The sequence below is a fragment of the Phycodurus eques genome, chromosome 10, assembly GCF_024500275.1.
Source record: "Phycodurus eques isolate BA_2022a chromosome 10, UOR_Pequ_1.1, whole genome shotgun sequence".
Taxonomy (NCBI): domain Eukaryota; kingdom Metazoa; phylum Chordata; class Actinopteri; order Syngnathiformes; family Syngnathidae; genus Phycodurus; species Phycodurus eques.
The window spans coordinates 28,186,866-28,201,206 of record NC_084534.1 but is presented as its reverse complement, the minus strand read 5'-3'; the positions used below and the strand labels follow the sequence as shown (position 1 = coordinate 28,201,206).

Sequence of the window (14,341 nt, the reverse complement as noted above, 5' to 3'; positions counted from 1 at the left end):
CTGAGTTTGTGTGGGTTTTTTTTCCCGGCCCTTCGGACAACACTTTGTCACTTTTCATCTTTCTGTTTTCTGGTCTTTGTGCACGTCAGCAGTTTATTAGCTGATGGAGACGTTTGTTGAGGTTAAGACCCTCGCTCGGATCCCCCTTCCTATCGCACCTCCTCGTGTTTTCATAACTTTTTCACGGCCTGCGCGCGTGGCTTGTTACACAACAGTCCCGCGATAACGTTATCGAGGCGTCCGTCCGTCGTGTGCGTGTGGTTTTTTTCGCCGCCGATCGGGCAACCTCGAGGCAAAAGCGCCCAGCCGCGATACGCTACGCTGATGAACTTTATCAGGCCACGGTAGCAACGCCGGGTCAGATAAGAGGGAAAGACGCGCTCAAACCAAGGTCCTCCAATCCGTCCAAAATCCGTCTTGACGTCCTAACTTTCAACCCACAGGCAGCTTTAACGCTTACGTCACGATGAAATGTTACAGTGTCTTCTCAATAATCTGCTCGTTGTCGACGTTTCGACCCTCCAGTGTTCGCTCGAGAGGAAAATTGGAGCTTCGTTTCTCTTCATTGTCATGCTTACTAACCTTGCTGGACGGCGTCTCGCAGTCTTCTGCAACAAATTGCCAACTTCAAGGTTGAAACGGTGCAATATACCCATTCAAAATAAAAATAAAACGTCTCTTGAGGCCATGTCTGAAAAGAAACAGAATGTCCACCTTTTTGGGCGAACTTTCGCCCTTTCCAGTGGCTTGTCCACTGTTTTTGAAAATGCAGGCCCCGAAGCCACTTGAATGTAGCAACATGAAGTTTGACGGCTGTGTCTATCAAGAGTAGACCCACCAAATTGGCAAGATGCCGTGTCGAAAAGACGGATAAAGTCTTTCACTTTGCTTTAAAGCACATCTTAGGCCCGTGTTGGCTATTTCCAGGGATCCTTCATCGACACACTTTTCACCATATATGCTAACTAGACAGACAGATGACGCAAAATTATGAAGGATTTGAGTTTCTGTAATTGTCTGTGGGCGCAGCCAAGTTTGATGACTCGCCATAAAACGGGGTTAAAAAAACAAAAGTACAAAAGTGATGATTTGTGTTGCTTGCTTGCGTCCCACTAGGTGGGAAAACTATTTAAATGGTCAGCACTGGAGCATCCGTGCACTTCCTGCTATTGTTCCTGGCAGCCTGAACTTTGACCTCCTCTCCGCTCGTTCCCGCACTGGGGCTGGCATTAAAGCCAGGAAAGAAAGTGCTTTTGCGTTCCTTTCTTTCTTTTTGCGCAGCCGTCGTGTCAGCTCACACGAGGAAATCCGTCCCAATTGCAGCGGCCCGCGGGGACCGCCGGGAGAGGAAATCCGCCCAAAACTTCCTGTCAGGAAAGAAGGATTTCTCACAATCTAGCGGCTACAAAACCGAGGCCTACCTACCACCTTTTGTGCTCACTAGACTTCGTAAAGTGGCAGACAAAATTCCTCAACTCATCAAACAACAGTTGGAAAAGGAAGTTGAGTCAGGTCGGGGTTTGCCGTGTTAGCTCAAGGGCCCAAATTGGATTTTTATTTTTGATGGACCTGATGTTTAGTTTATTTTCTTGAAAAAAAGAAATCCGTGATTCATTTTTATTGACTTTTATTTTGACCAACTATAAAATAGAGGGAAAAGAAAGTTACGATTTTTTTATTTTGTTGCCCGTATATTGACAGTTTTATTTCATAAACTGATTATTTAGATTTTTTTTATTTGTACTTAATGTAATTCATTTGATCAATTGTTTACCACAATAAAATTTAGTTCTTTTTTTTTAAAACTTTTTTTATTGTAAAAAATTGGCTAAATGAATGGAACAATTTACTCAGGCAATATTTCATACTTTTTAATTTTATTATAATCGGTCTACTGATTTTTCTTTAATAAAATGAAAATATTAAATGCATTTTTTAATCCATGGTACCTAATTTTACTGTTTTTTGTTTAAGAAAAGGAAACTATTAAATGCATTTTTTAATCCATGGTACCTAATTTTACTATTTTTATTAAGAAAATGAAAATATTAAAAGCATGTTTTAAAAAAAATCCATGATCATTTTAATTTCATTTATAATAAATAACATTATTTAATTAGATTGATTGATTCATAATTGAATGAAAATTAAATGCATCTATATTTAATTAACCAATATTATGTGGGGGGGGGGAAAAAGCCAAATGAGTACAACAAATAAAATTAATAAAATCATGATCATTTTTTCATTTTATTAATAATGAAGTGTTAACTTGTTTTTTCCCCACATATTTGACAAAAATGTTAAATTGATATATAAAAAAACATTCTTGTAATATTTTATTTTAACCTAACATGATTAAAGGGATAGATTAATTTATTTCAATTAACCCATTTGATGACAAAAAAATGCTAAATGAATTAAATTGTTCATTTTAATCCAATAATTTACACTAATTTTGACTTACTTTATTTGTAGTTCACCTAATTTTACCAATTATTTAATGAAATAAAACTGCATTTTATTTACTGACTCCACATTTTATTTACAATAAACATTTGAGATAAATACATGTTTTAATCAACCAATTGTATATGAAAAGTTTATTTCCTTCAAATTGTAATTCATACTCATTTTTATTATTTATAATTAATGTAACCGTTATTGATTCAGCAATTATTTGGGAATACCTTTTTTTGCCGGCTCATCTCCGTTTTAAAAAATCAATTGTGACACTTGAGCACAAAAGTTTGCACACCCCTGCTTCATGATAACTAATATAATAATGTAGGCAATTGTAAAGATTAGAGTGCAGTAGCAGGAGGAAATGTGTCACTCGGTTGTGTTCCCCCCCCCTTCCTCCCGCCTCTTCCTTGATTAGACGGAGAGGGAGGAAACGGTCCGACATGACGACCGCAACTTCAACTTCTCTCTCGTCCCTCATGCTTACTTTGTCACTTTTAGCAGAATATTTGTAGGGATCTGGCGGCCCTTTTTTTTTTTTTTTTTTTTTACTTCAATGTGCCTCCTCATTGTATAGGATTAACACAATTTTTTTTTGTATTATTATATTTTTTTCCCCTGCCCGCTGACAGGACCGCCGTTTTGCTATTTTTTATTTGTGACGCCGAACCATGCTGCTGCTGCTGCTGCTGCTGCTGCTGCTACAATTACTACAACTGCAAACTTCACTGCAACTACAGGTAATGTACACTCACTCGATTTGTTTTTGTTTGTTTGTTTGTTTTTTTGGGGGGGAGGGTGATTAGTTTAGTAATATAAGATTGAAGTTGCAGTATTAAAAGATTAAAGTTGTACTTTTTGTAGATAAAAAGTCATTAAAGAAGATTTATAAAAATTCAGAATATATTTAATAAGAAGGAAAAATCTAAGTATGAAAATAAGGTAATATTTTCGGGAGGAAAAAAATGTTATGTTTCTGTGGGAGTAAAAAAAAAAAATTCACAAGAATAAAGTCATGCTATTGCAAAATTAGACTTTTTTTTTTTTTTTAGATGAGCTTAATGTCAATTTTTTCTTCCTTATACGCATGCACCCCTCTATCCTCGTCTTCACTTCTCATAAAAATAAAACAAAAACTAAAAAAAACCCTCATGTAAAATAAATGTCACACGACTCCATTTTGGACAAATGAATATTTTAGCTCTCACTAGTCATGGTTGGACCTACCTCCGGTACCTGTGACTGCGACTTGTAATGCCTGTTACAGCTGCTCTGAACTGACCCTGTTCTGGCTGTTTTCATTGATGCTGTTCGTATAAGTACTTCTTTGTGTACCTGTTACTGCTGCTTTGTCTGACTGTTACTGTTGCTTCAGCTGAGCCTGTTCCAGCTTGATATGGTTATCACTGACTTCTTTGCTCCTGTGACTCTCTCTTTTCCTGCTTGTTAAAGCTGTTTCTACAGGCTGCTACTGCTACCGCGTCCCCTGCCTGTTACTGTTGCTTCTACTGATCCTGTTCTGTTTGCTACCGGTATTGGTATTTGGTACTCTGACTGTTGCTTTGTACTGCCTGTTACTACTTCATTCAACTGAACCTGTTACGGTTGCTGCTTCTGTCATCTGTCACTAATGCTCTGCTGATGCTGTTCCTGCTTCCCGCGGGTATTGTGGCCCCTTTTGATCTGGTTCCTGTCACCTTCACTGATCCTGTTCCTGCTACTTACAGGTATTGCTGCCTCTTCTGACCCTGTACCTCTGGCTTTTTGCTGCCTTTTACGGCTTCCTTCAACGTAATCTGCCACTGTTATTTCTCCTGCCTCTTACTGTTGCTTGTACTGATCCTGTTCCTGCTGCATACTGGTATTAGTGCATCTTCTGATCCTTTTCTGGTCTCTTTTAATGATCCTGTTCCTGCTTCCTATGGGTATTGCCGCCTTTTCTAATCCTGTTCCTGTTGCTTTTCACTGCCTGTTACTGCTTCATCTGACTTGACTTACCTCACTTCGTCACCATTGCTTCGACTGATCCTGTTCCTGCTGCCTACAGGTATTGCTGGACTCTTCTCACCCTGTTGCTGTTTCTACAGCCTGTTATTGCTTTCTCCCACTGAACCTGTTACTTCTTATTCTCCTTCCTGTTACTGTTGCTTCTACTGACTCTGTTCCTGCTTCTTACAGGTATTGCTGTCTCTTCTAATCATGATCCCGCTGTTTCTACATCTTGTTACTGCCCTTGCCGCCTATTCCAGCGTTATCTTGCATTCCCATTTCTTCCAGCGCCTTCTACTGTTCTTTCTGCTGACCCTGTGACTGCAATTATGTTGGTTTTGACCCTCTTCCTGCGCCAGCAGATTCCACCGTCCGGTCGCTGCGACATCCCACAAAGGTTGGACATATACACGCCGTGCACGTCCTGCGCTGCGGTGACCAGCAGCCTGTGCTTGCACGGCTTCACCAACGGCGGCGTGACCAACTGCAGCTACACCGTCAACATCGGCGCCACGGAAGTGTCGCTGGACGGATGCCGAAGGCTGTGCGTCAAGAGCTTCATGCAGCCGCGATGCTGCCCGCAGCATTGGGGGCCACTTTGTCTTCGTGAGTCGCTGGGGGGAAAAAAAAAAAAAAAAAAAAAAAGATTCTTTAAGTTGGGGCAAGGCAGCGCTTCCTTAAAATGAAACACAGATAGTGAAAAAGAATTTTAAGATACAGCTCAACAAGTCAGTACTAAATTGTTCTCAGTCTGCAGGTTTTTAGCACTTCAAACATATTTTCTGCATTTAGAAACAAAACACAAAATTGAGACGTTTAATGAAAAAAAAAAAAGGTGTGAAAATTTGGAGAGGAGATGAGTGTAAAACGTTTGAACATCTCTGAAGTAAACAAACTGCAAAATGCTTGAAAGTGAACCAATGTTCCCAATATGATCCAGCCTGTCCCAGCTGGTCGGGGAAGACGTGCAACTTCCATGGGACGTGCGCGGACGGAGACCTCGGCAACGGGACCTGCGTCTGTGATGTCAGTACACTTCCTGTACACCTGTCACAACCGCCTCTTCTGCCTGTTCCTGCAGCTCCTCATGGCTGTTCTTGCTTCTTCTAATCTCTGTTCCTGCTGCTTCTTATTCCCGTTCCAGCTACATCTTCTGCCTGTTACTGCTACTTATTCCTCTTCCTGCTGTTTCTATTACCTGTTCCTGTTGCTCCTACTTCCTCTTCCAGGTCCTTCTACTGGGTGTTCCTGTTGTTTCCAATCCATATTACCGTTACTTTTCATGCCTGTTCCTGTTGCGTTGACTGTGTTTCTGCTGCTTACACTGATCCTGTTACATGTTCTTTCACTCCTCCCGCTACATCTGCCTGTTCCTGCTGCTTCTCATGCCTGTACTTATTCTGCCTGTTCCCGCTGTTTCCACTGAGCCCGTTCGAGCTTCTTTCACGGCTCCTTCTTAATCTCTGTCCCTGCTGTTTTCTAACGCCTGTTCTGCGGCGTGGTGCGGTCAGGACGGCTTCAGCGGGTTCGCGTGTCAGGCGTGCAGCAAAGAGAAAACGTTTGGCAACAACTGCGACAAAGGTGAGAGCTCCCACGCACGTTGGACTCCGTTAGAAAGGATGCCGGGCTCTAGATGGGATTATTGTGTGTCTACTCCATAAACACACATGTTTTTGTTGTGTTGTGTTGTGTTTGTTTTCGTGTCAGCGTGCGACTGCGAGCACGGCGGGTGCGAAGACGGGCCGGAGGGCAGCGGCCGCTGCTTCTGTCAGCCGCCGTACACGGGAAAGCGATGCGACCAAGGTGACGCGCGCACTCATTCATAAAAAAGCGTACATACGAGATAATTACACTTTAGAAATAAGACATTTTTAAATAAAACAAATTTCAAATATAAAATATTACAGTGGTGAAAGAATAAGTGATGTAATTATTTAATCTAATTATTATTATTTAATCTAGTTATTTCATTTGATTAAAAAATGTAAAAAAACTAAACAAAACATTATACATTAAAAGGCAGCTATCCAGTCATAATAAAAAGTAAAGGATTATCCAATAATGATATAATACAAAAAATATATATATTTTAAAAATGCAGTACATTTGATTTCATTTTATTCAATCCGGGAAATATATCAGTAATAAAATGTAATTAAAATTAATAAATGTGATTAAATCCAAGGGATTCCTTTGTTCAAATAATGAAAATGAATTCCATTCAAAATTGTTATTGAATTTAATTCACTTTACATTTGTCCTCTGTTGTTGTTGTTTTATTGTCATTTGTCTCATTGCAGCCAACCCTAAAGGTCCGGTATGGAGCTCGGGCGGCCATTTTTGTAGTTTTTGGCATGACATAAGCACGCGACAGCATCATCCACATTCAGTCCAGATGCTACCGAAGATCTCGAACAATCGTCGAGTGCGCTTATTGTGTTTTTGTGTTCAGTGAACAGCCGGTGCCGCGCGTGCGGCGCGTACACGTACTGCCAAGGCGAAGGAGACGCCGCCACGTGCCAATGTTTGCCAGGATACTGGAAGACGCCGCAGAACCAATGCGGAAGTAAACACCACGCTTTCATGACATGAAATTGCTCCCCTGTCACAAACGAAAACGTAAACGTAACAGAAATGTTCAAGTGTTGTGACCCAAATGGTATGATTTAGTTAGTATATAAAATGTAGTTTGGATGAGTTTCAGTTGGCCCCCATAGAGCCTAAAGGTGAATTTGGTGGAAACCATATTATTGATACATTTAAAAAGCAGAAGTTGGAAATGACAAAATTCAGCCAAAAATCAAAATAAAAGCTCATCGGTTATCATTGTCTTTGAATCGAATTGAATACATTTATTCCGTTTTACATTTTTAATAGTTTCAATTATTTTTCGCCTTTGGGTGGCATCTTGTGGCACCAAAACATACATGGATAGAATTCGGAATACCGGAAGATGAGATTTTTGGGGGAAAAAAAATTTCAGCAAATGGATGAAGTTAGTTTACTCTGTATTAAAAAAACGCAAACTGCAAGTAGGTGAATTAGTTAAGCCAACAACAGAAAGGTGCAAATTGACTTTTATTGTATTTCCAATGGGGCTAATTGCGTTCAACTTTTGCGTGCAGCGGCGTCACTTGTTTGTTTTGTTTTTTTCCCCCAGGCGTGTGCGTGTCGAGCAGCTGCGCCGTCAACGCGCGGTGCTCCTCGCAGGGGTCAAAGGTCACCTGCGCCTGCAAGGCCGACTTTGAGGGCGACGGTCGCGTCTGCGTACCCAGAAACCCTTGCGCCGTCAACAACGGCGGCTGCCGCCTCAACAGCACCGTCTGCGTCTTTAAGGGACCCAACAAGGTACGCCAATAATCTTTCGCCACCGACGTAACAACAATTGGCATTTTTCAGAAAGTACAATTAACCCCCGTTGCCATTCAAACAACAGGCTCACATTTTACACTGAATAATACCTTTTTGTGAGCTTTTTCCAAAGTGAAACGTGTCTCTGCTCAGGAAAGGTTGGGAAGCGCTTGTAAGGCTGACAGGAAGTCTGTGATAAGCGTTTGCTTTTGTCTCCCAGGCTGCCTGCGAGTGCATGTCTGGCATGTCTCCAGTTGGGGGCACCGTCGAGTCGGGCTGCCAGCTGCTTTCGGCCTGCTCGGCGGACTCGTGCCACTCGTCGGCCGTCTGCCAAACCGGACTGGATGGAAAAGCCAGGTCATTAAAGAATGACAACATCCCACGACGCCTGAAGGTTGAATTATTTTGGGTGTTTTTATTTGAAATTTTTTTGGGTCAGGTGTGTGTGCCAGCCGGGCGAGATCGGCGATGGGCGGCGTTGCTACGGTAACCTGATGGAGCGTCTGCGGGACCTGAACCGCAACGGAGCCCACAGAGAAAAACTGATGGGGGCCATCGACCTGTTTGGTTGCAACATTTCCTACGCACATTACATACAGTACATAAAGTAGACGTACTAAGTACACTAGCTGTAGTTTTTATAAATGAAAAAGTTCACAACCAATCAGTCATGTCATTTATTCTGCTTCTTGCTATCATTTTCAATGTGCTTTTTGGCATTGACATTTTGTTTTTATTTTTGTGATTAATCTTAATGTTAATCAATGTTTATATTTAATGAAATGGTTTATAACATTATTTTTTATACATATGTTATTGTTTATTTTATATAAATTAATTTGATTCATCATATTTGGAAGTAAGCTAATTTTTTCCTAAAGGTGCTATATAAATCTAGTTTATTTATTATTAATAAATAACTGGACAATTTTAAGTTAGGTCTCTGTACGATTCATCTTGTCAAAATAGTTGTCAATTCATTTGATAATCGATTAGTTATTGATGAAACGATGAATTGTCGCACCTCTCCCAAAATATCGCTCAATTTGGGAGTGGTAAGCGTTTTTCTTAGTGTACTTGTGCTTTGTGTTTCAGAGAGAGGTTGTTTAAACCTGTTGAGTCACAACGGGCCGTTCACGCTTTTCGTCCCTCAACTCCAAACCCCTCTGACTGTAAGTTTGACTTTTCTCGTGTTGACACAACTACTTTTTAAAAGGGAATCTCTTAACTGGCGAACAGGCCAAAAACTTCCCATTCCCCGAAAAATGTTCACGTGAACACGAGAAATTCTAAATGTCATTCTCCAAAAAGACACGACGAACGCAGTGGAACCCCAGATTTTGAATAGTTTTTTTTTTCTTCCCCTTTTCCTTTGGAGTCTGTGAACGAGGAGACGGTTTGTCGCAACCACCTGATCCTGGGTCAGCACCTGCTGCGGGACATGACGGACGGCCGAGAGTTCGACATGTACGGAGGAGCTCACATGAGGAGCAAAGACGATAAGGTACGACGGCTTCAACCGCTTCACTTAAAAAAAAAAAAGTTTCTGTTCAACGCTGAGGCGGCGAAAGTCCAGTTGACGTCAGTGAATCGATAACGTCGTTGATATTTTTTCAGTCGCTGTGCGCCCTCTTCACCCCACATCGGCTCATCCAATCACGTTCAGACAAGACACCTTTCATTTTTTTAAATTGAAAACAAGTCAAAATACATCTCCAAATTGTTTGCATTTTTTTTAAATTGAAAATATGAGAAGAATAAAATCAAAATATACTTTTTCTAAATTGGTGGCATTTTCCAAATTGAAACTAAGATAAGAACAAGTCAAGATCAAATGTCTCTAAATTGGTTGCATTTTTTTAAATTGAAAATAAAATACAAATTTAAAATATATTGTCCCAATTTGTGTCATTTTTTTATCATACCTACAAATTTTGTGAGATTAAAATTTTGTTGTATAAACAGAATAATCCTTTTCTTGTCTTTTCGAATTCAAATACAGAAGCCATCTGTAAATGTTTTTGTGCACAGCATTATACCGCCGTTTTGACCACCTGACTTATTCAGGCTCTTCGCCGCAGGCCAACCGAATGAGTCGGACGAGAGTTTCCGTTGTTGAATTTTCCGTTTGTGGCTCGTTTTCGTCTTCCCAGCAGCGTTTCATCATGCTGCACGACCCCAAGCGGCTGTACAGCGTCGTCCGGCCCGACCTGCCGGCGTCCAACGGCGTCATCCACATCATCGACCGGCCGATCACGGGCCCCTCCGCGGACACGGCGCCCGTTCCTGCGCCTGCCCTGGAAGGACGAGTAAGGACGTCAATGAACGCACATATGCACAATAACCAATCCAGATGATATGAGTAATCATTTCTTTCTTTCTCCGGTTCAGTACGCAGTAATGAACGTCGGCGAGGTTGTGAGGAGAGAGCCCATCTTCAACCGCTTCCTGTCGCTCATCGACGTCAGTCAACTTGCTTTTAGTCACAGTTTCAAATGAAAATGTCTTTTTTTTTTTTTTCATAATGTAATAGCGGCCATTGTTTTTCCCCCCCAAAAACTCAAAGAAAAGTTCCAAGTATAATAGCTGCAAATTTTATAGTTTTAATATATTATCATATTTCAGTTTATATTCATGTTTAACAATATTTTTTTTTCAAATTGTTAGACAAAACAATTGTATTGAGGGGGGAAAAAAAAAAAAAAAAAAAAAAAAATCCTTCGATTTTTTTTTTCCTTTTTGATATCTTTTTTTTTTTAAAAAAGAGGATTAGATTTTTTGTTTTTCCAAAACAAATACATTTTTGCTGAATTCTTTAAAAAAATGTAATAGCTCAAAATTTCTGAAGGTTTTTTTTATTATTATTGTCATTTGTCTCATGGCAGCCAACCCAAAAGGTACGGAGCTCGGGCGGCCATTTTTGTAGTTTTTGGCATGACGTAAGCACGCAACAAGTATTTGTTCTGTAAAACCTTTTTAGCGCTAACAACTATCCATATTATTATTTATAATGTTGATACGCGTGCGTGTTCAGAATTGCGGCGCGGTGCTGCCCCTGAACGGTCCGGGCCCTTTGACCGTCTTCATCCCCAGCAACCAGGCGGTGGACAACGCCCGAGACGGGAGCATCCTCTACATGCTCAATCACGTACGCACGCACGTGTTGATTTCGCTTCGCTCGGTCAACATTCAAACTCTCTCCTAACCCCTTTTACTTTTTTCCATCAGTCTAAACATAAACTGCAAGAACTTCTCCGGAATCACATTTATTCCAAGGCCAGCGTAAGTACGCACGCACACACACCACAAGATAATATTTTCAAGCTGAAACACACAAAAAAAAAAAATCACATTAAAATATCTTTTGTTGTTTTTTCCCCAAAAAGTAAAATTAACTTTTTTTTTTAAAGAAAAAATAATTGTAAAAATATATAATTCACAAATGTTTTTTATTTAAAACATCAAAACTCAAAATTGCCTTTATTTTAATACATTTCTTGAAATTAATTTTATATTTTCATTGGTTTCTTAAAATTTTATTTTACATGATACTGAATGAATATTTTCGATGGTAACCTGAAAAGAAAAACGTTTTTTTTTTTTTTAAATACAATAAAATATTCCCCCAATTATTAGGTTTTTATTCCTCCCCAAACAAATTCAACTTGCACTTAATGAAATCCAAACACGCATTACATTTTGAAAGCTATATGGCAAAATTTCAGAAAACGTTTCTTCCAAAACACAAACGTCCCTATTGGCGTCCACAGCTGACATCTGACGACCTGACGTCTCTGTCTCGCATCGAGACGACGGCCAATCAGATGCTGACCATCTCCGCCTCCGCCGACGTAAGCCGCTCTCTGATTGGCCGACGCTAATGCGACGGCGCCCCGCGCCGCCTTCTCTCTTGACCTCGTGTCTGCTTCGTGTCTCGCGCAGGGCGACATCCTTTTGGGCGACAAAGGCGTGCGCGTGCTGTCGCCCAACAACCGGGCGCTCAACGGCATCATCCACCTGATTGACGGCCTCCTCTACCCGCCCACCATAATGCCCATCATGCCCCACAGATGCGACCGCATCAACAGCAGAATCACTCAAGTCAGTGCACACACACACACACACACACAAATCTATTGGTGTACACAAAGAGAAAAACAATCTGTGTGTTTTTTCCCCCCCCAGAGTCAGTGTGTTCACTGCAGCTACCTGTACGAGTCGTCATGTCCAGTTGGCAGCACTGAACTGGTAAAGAAAAAAAAAAAAAAAAGAACATATTTCCATCCATGCAAATGATGTTGTGTTGGTCAGGACCACCCCCTGATTGGCTGCGACTACACGGCGTCCCCTCTGCGTCTGTGGCTGAGCAAAGGCTGCGCCAAATACTGCAACGTCACCACGCGGGTCAGAAAATACTTACATGCGGTGATTTCTGCAGATTCTCTGAACCTCTTGATGATCTTATGGACCGGATATGATGAAATCCCTAAATTCCTTGCAATTGGACGTTGAGGAACATTGTCCTTAAACTGTTCAGCTATTTTCTCACACACTTGTTCACAAAGAGGTGAACTTTCTCCCATCTTGGCTTGCGAATGACTGAGCAATTCAGGGAAGCTCCTTTTCTACCCAATCATGGCACCCACCTGTTCCCAATGAGCCTGTTCACCTGTGTGATGTTCCCAGCAGGTGTTTGATGAGCAGTCCTCAACTTCTCAGTCTTTTTTGCCACCCGTCCCAGCTTTTTTGGAACGTGTTGCAGCCATCAAATTCTAAGTTCATGATTATTTGCTCAAAACAATCAAGTTGATCAGTTTGAACATGAAATATCTCGTCTTTGTATTGTATTCAATCAAATATCGGTTGAACATGCTCTGCAAGGGTTAGGGTTATGTTTAACACATCGTCCCAACTTAATTGAAATTGTACATTTACTATATTGAATGTACGTAGTACAATCCAATAAGAAATGATGTGACTAAATAATGTTGTGCACGTGCTCAGACGCCCGAGTGCTGCAAAGGTTTCTTCGGGCCCGACTGCAAGCCGTGCATCGGCGGCTTCCAGCATCCCTGCTACGACAAAGGAACGGTGAGCGCCAACAACTATTATGATATTCATATTTACATTCATATGCTCTTTATTTTAGTTATGGTATTATTTTTATATTTTTATTGGGCTCTTTTTTTATTATTTTTTTTAAAATAATTTAGTATCTTCCTGTTTTAGTGGCTTGTTTTTTTTCGTATTTTGTAATTTTTCTTTTTTTTTTGGCCTATCTTTGTATTTGTATTTTTCTATTTTTTTTTAACATTTTTATCATTTTCTTTAGCCTGCTTTGATTTTGTATTTCATTCATTTCATGTATTTTTGTAATTTAAACATTTGTGTTGTGATAAATTTCTTTTTTGTGGCTTGGCTTTGAATTTTTTGTTTTATTTTGTTTTAAAAATAATTTCATATTTTTACTTTTTTACTTTATTTTCATAATTATTTGTGTGTATTTTGTCACTTTGTGTTATTTTTGTAATTGAATATTACATCATTTTGTTTCTTTAACATTTTTGTACCGTATATATGTGTATTATTTCTCGTGTATAATGTACATTTTTTACCCCCAAAAATTGTCAAAAGTCAATAGTGCGAATAATACATAGGGTAATCAAACATATGAGCACACCAGTGTGTTTTCTCATTTACTAAATAAAAGTAGGGCTGTGAATTTCAAAATAAGAGCAAGTAAATAAAAATAAATGTGTTCAAATAAAGTGCTTAACTTAACTTCAGAATAATTCTTTGAAAAAAACCGAACAAAATACAGATAATCATGTTTTGATCATATGGGTAGAAGCAAAATCATGCATTAGAAAAATGCATTATTCATAGGTAGAAGGGTTTTCCGGAATTTTGAGGTCAACTTTGGGGGTGCGCATTATACACGAGAAATTACGGTATATTCAATTTTTTTTCTATTATTTTTAATGACTTTGACTTAGTGCTTCGACGGTATCCGCGGCAATGGCTCTTGCAGCTGTCAATCCCCCTTCGAGGGCGTGGCCTGCCACATCTGCTCTGACCCCTCCAAACACGGAGAGCTCTGCGACGAAGGTGACGTACGCCCCGCCGGTCGCGGACGCCCGTCTGCCTCGACCGCCGGTTTTCAGCGTGCGTGCGTGTGTGCATTCGCAGAGTGTCACTGCGTTCACGGCGTGTGCGACAACCGACCGGGCAGCGGCGGCATGTGTCGGCGCGGCTCCTGTCTGGACGGTTTCTCCGGCGAGCGTTGCGATAAAGCGGCCACGCCGTGCAACGCCGATGGCCTGATGGAACGCTGCCACATCCACGCGTACTGCACGCACAGTGGACTGCAAAGCACGTAAGGCTCCGCCCATGTCGTGACGGCACCTCACTCGCGTTTACAGATATGGACCAAATATGGCTCCAAACATGGAGCAGTGTTAAGTTTCCCCGTAAATCATTTTCCAGAAGTCCCAAAGGTGGCCAATATTCAAGAGGGAAAAAAGTTGTATATTTATGA

At 40.7% G+C, this 14,341-nt stretch overlaps 1 protein-coding gene across 12 annotated transcripts in view; it reads left to right on the top strand.

Moving 5' to 3' along the window:
- Positions 1-14,341, top strand: part of stab1 (stabilin 1) — a 55,112-nt gene that overhangs the window by 2,709 nt on the left and 38,062 nt on the right. For 7 of the 12 annotated variants that reach the window (XR_009769260.1, XR_009769259.1, XM_061686804.1 and 4 more), the window contains exons 2-23: positions 3,096-3,203; positions 4,815-5,058; positions 5,393-5,478; positions 5,964-6,033; positions 6,160-6,255; positions 6,905-7,018; positions 7,613-7,800; positions 8,024-8,160; positions 8,243-8,370; positions 8,899-8,975; positions 9,182-9,307; positions 9,957-10,112; positions 10,195-10,266; positions 10,838-10,951; positions 11,032-11,085; positions 11,574-11,654; positions 11,746-11,904; positions 11,989-12,051; positions 12,115-12,228; positions 12,808-12,894; positions 13,800-13,911; positions 13,993-14,179. Coding sequence is in view for 10 of the 12 variants with exons in the window: in XM_061686804.1 (XP_061542788.1) it covers positions 3,135-3,203; positions 4,815-5,058; positions 5,393-5,478; positions 5,964-6,033; positions 6,160-6,255; positions 6,905-7,018; positions 7,613-7,800; positions 8,024-8,160; positions 8,243-8,370; positions 8,899-8,975; positions 9,182-9,307; positions 9,957-10,112; positions 10,195-10,266; positions 10,838-10,951; positions 11,032-11,085; positions 11,574-11,654; positions 11,746-11,904; positions 11,989-12,051; positions 12,115-12,228; positions 12,808-12,894; positions 13,800-13,911; positions 13,993-14,179 (2,534 nt within the window). In the remaining 2 variants the exon portion in view is untranslated. The remainder of the gene's footprint in view (positions 1-3,095; positions 3,204-4,814; positions 5,059-5,392; positions 5,479-5,963; positions 6,034-6,159; positions 6,256-6,904; positions 7,019-7,612; positions 7,801-8,023; positions 8,161-8,242; positions 8,371-8,898; positions 8,976-9,181; positions 9,308-9,956; positions 10,113-10,194; positions 10,267-10,837; positions 10,952-11,031; positions 11,086-11,573; positions 11,655-11,745; positions 11,905-11,988; positions 12,052-12,114; positions 12,229-12,807; positions 12,895-13,799; positions 13,912-13,992; positions 14,180-14,341) is intronic. The other 5 variants (XM_061686802.1, XM_061686809.1, XM_061686800.1 and 2 more) reach the window with 4 other exon arrangements.